Source organism: Saccostrea echinata, unplaced genomic scaffold, assembly GCF_033153115.1.
Source record: "Saccostrea echinata isolate AGI-Se365-2 ecotype Australia unplaced genomic scaffold, CSIRO_AGI_Sech_v1 ptg000008l, whole genome shotgun sequence".
NCBI classification, from domain to species: Eukaryota; Metazoa; Mollusca; class Bivalvia; order Ostreida; family Ostreidae; genus Saccostrea; species Saccostrea echinata.
In genome coordinates this window covers 11,318,565-11,321,740 of record NW_026889757.1, presented here as the reverse complement: position 1 = coordinate 11,321,740, position 3,176 = coordinate 11,318,565, and the positions used below count along the sequence as shown (strand labels likewise).

Genomic DNA, 3,176 nt, shown 5'->3' with positions numbered 1-3,176 from the left:
TGTACACTTGACAAAGATTATTTCCTGTGATAAAATTTGTACAGTATTTCATACCTGTAGTATTCTACAATCTCCCATTTGTAATAAAAGTGAGCTACAAGTTAAAATCTTTTAGAAATGTCATATTGAGAAGAAGGTTTTAAAAACTCATCATAAAGAAATAGCCACAGCATATAATGTAAAACCACCTCTCATAATAAATACCCACAGCATATAATGCAAGTTCATAAATGAAGACCCATCACATTAGGCAGCTATGGCATTCCGTAGATGTGCTCTAATTTGCACAAAAATAAAATGGAGAACGGGCTTAGTTATATACGTTCACAAAAACCTATCAAGGCACCTTACACAACCATACCAAAACTTGTTAAAAAATGGGCATCTCTAAAGCCAGAAAATGAAGCTTGTGTTTTCTACAATCAAAACTTGACAAGGAAATCGATTACATACGGCCAGCTTTATGAGAATTCCATCAAACTAGCAAAAGGACTTGTACATAAAGGGATTGGACGAGACGATATTGTGGGTGTTGGAGGAAATAACACACCAGAATGGCTGGTGAGTACTTTTGCAGTACAGCTGGCAGGTGCCCGTCCAATTCACTTTCCCTTCTTAGACAAGTCAGGGAATGGAATAAAAGACTTGTTGAATAGCGTTGGGGGATGTTCAATGTTGATCTTTGACCCAGGACATGAGGATAGCCATTGGAAAACAATTCAGAATCTTGCTACAGTTGATCCAGAAACGGGCTCTGTAAAGAAATCAGAGATAATCTGTCTTAAGTGGATTGTACTAGAAAGTCCCCTGAGTGCGTCTGAAAAGTTCCTTACGATATCGGACCTGTTCTGCGACGAAGTAATCACTTTACCAGAAATAGACCCGGAAGATACCGCGAGCATTTTAATAACGTCAGGCAGTACAGGACTTCCAAAGGCAGTAGAATGCAGTCACTATTTCTTTATTCAAAATGCCCATAAGCTTGACGATCTCATGGACACTGCTGGAATATTAGAGAAGCAGGAAGTACCCATATACTTAAATGATCGGCCGTTCTTTTGGATTGGGGGGTATCCTTGCTGGTGCGCTGCCACAGGAGGAATACGTGTAACTCTTTCAAGTACGCTTGCGTTTTCATCGATAGCTGACATGGTTTATTTTTCTACCAAGATTGCAGTGAAAGAAAAGGCAAATATCGGATTCTTTATCGTTCCATTTCTTTTGGAAATGATTGCCATGGAAAATATTCCCTGGAAATTTCACTCTATTCTTACTGGTGCACAACCTATCCCAGCACATTGCTTGTTGGGAATAGGAAAAAATTTTGACGTTATTTCAGACGTATATGCAGCTTCTGAACTAGGGGTCATTGCACAAAATACATATCGTTCGTCGTCTGCTTCAGTCGGAAAATTTGCAGCTGAAGGAATGGAAATCAAGGTCGTAGGATCTGAAGAAAGGATGCTTCCCCTTGGAGAGAATGGCGAAATTCTAGTTCGTTCATCTCCTTCCTTTAGAGGATACCTTAAGAATGAAGAACGAACCAAGGAAGCACTGATTTCACTTGGATGGTATAAAACTGACGATTTTGGTCACATCACGAGAGATGGTCGATTGGAAATACTTGGTAGGGTATCTGACGTCATGCTGATTTCGGGGTTAAAGGTCTTGCCCTCTGCTATTGAATCGATCATTAAGAAACATCCAGATGTTAAGGAAGTTGTCGTTTTCCCCATTAAGGATGTTAAACACGCAGACGACATTCCTTGTGCTGCCATTGTTAGAAAGGACGGAGCGACGGTAACCGAAGAAGCTCTGCGCGAATTTGTCCGCAGGGATATGAACACTGACGAAGAGGCTGTTTTTCTCGAAAACATTTACGTTCCTAAATACATTGTTTTTCACCGCATTGGTTTACCAAAAACACAAACTGGAAAAATAGACAGAAGTGCAACAAGAAGGTTATCGATTCCTCTCATCAACAATGAATAATTATAAATATTGTTGTCTCCTGTGATGAAAATAGGCCGACATCTTTGGAAAAAAAAAAAAAACTATCTGCCATTCTTGATAAATCCCAATTTATATTTAAAATTCAGATGAGTTACTTTACGTGTAGAAGCAAAGAACTTTCTCTCGTGAAAAATAACATACGTATGTGTATCACAAAAAGAAGTGTCCATTTTTTAATGATCATTAATTTTGTATATCAATATTAAAATAATGATATTATTACTAGTAATATATAGTATATTTAAAAAAAAAAAAACTAGTACATATATAATTAATAAATTTAAATGCAAGCTTTTCTTTGGTTCTTAATTGAGATTTGAGAAAATCCTAGTTAGAATAATCTAACTGTGTCTCGGGACAGGCCCTCACCATCCGGGTCCTTAGGACATTTATCATTTTAACGATAGAACATTCTATCTAAGAAAATCCTACTGAAGCAATGACCGGAGCGGACATGTGAAGGAAAGAGATTTGTCTTTCATGCGAAGTGTCCAATCCCATCTCACCTCCAGCCTTAATAACGTTTTTGGCGTTTTAACCCCTTTTTGTGTTTAATCTTGTTTGTAATATTACCTTTGAATAACACGATTTCAAATATTTCTCGAAAAGACGCGAATTTTGTGACATAAAAGTATATTTATAAGGTGGAGTAAGTCCTTGCTCCTTGTTTTTGTCAAGAAAAAAAATTATATATTAATTTTTTAAGAACATTTTGAAGAGATACTTTCAAAAAATATGGAGATAGAAAAATTGTATTATTAGAACGAAGAAATGATAATTTTTGCCATGTTTTGGTGAGTGCATGCTATTTCATAGACGAATAATTTTATCACTTGTAAGATGACTGCAAATTTTGGAGATTTAACAAGAAGTGTGCACTGAAATACAAAAGAAAATTGTGTCTCAATTTAGATTTAATTTTTAACCTACTTATTTGTCGTACCATAGGCATTTTTGCCGCTATGTTTCCCATCTTCTTTTTCAAGTTTCCTTTGGCAAGTGGTACTGTGAAAATATACTTGAAGAGAACATTTTTCAAAGAATTCAGAAGTATCAAATTTTAATGTTAAGAATATATCAATTGAAGGTCAGAGCAAAATTTAGGATGTAATTATTGCTACATGGTGTTTCCAAAATATATTGTGGTTTTCTTTTAATTTTAC

At 36.0% G+C, this 3,176-nt stretch overlaps 1 protein-coding gene across 1 annotated transcript; it reads left to right on the top strand.

Moving 5' to 3' along the window:
* Window positions 1–297: 297 nt before the first annotated feature.
* On the top strand, window positions 298–1,992 carry LOC133181372 (3-[(3aS,4S,7aS)-7a-methyl-1,5-dioxo-octahydro-1H-inden-4-yl]propanoyl:CoA ligase-like). Its single transcript, XM_061315888.1, has one exon. It carries the CDS (start codon window positions 298–300, stop codon window positions 1,990–1,992), a length of 1,695 nt encoding a protein of 564 aa, XP_061171872.1.
* The last annotated feature ends 1,184 nt before the right edge of the window (window positions 1,993–3,176 follow it).

What these genes read in the sequence shown, in the direction of transcription:
- LOC133181372 (XM_061315888.1), top strand. Translation starts at nt 298, where the DNA reads ATGGAGAACGGGCTTAGTTATATACGTTCACAAAAACCTATCAAGGCA.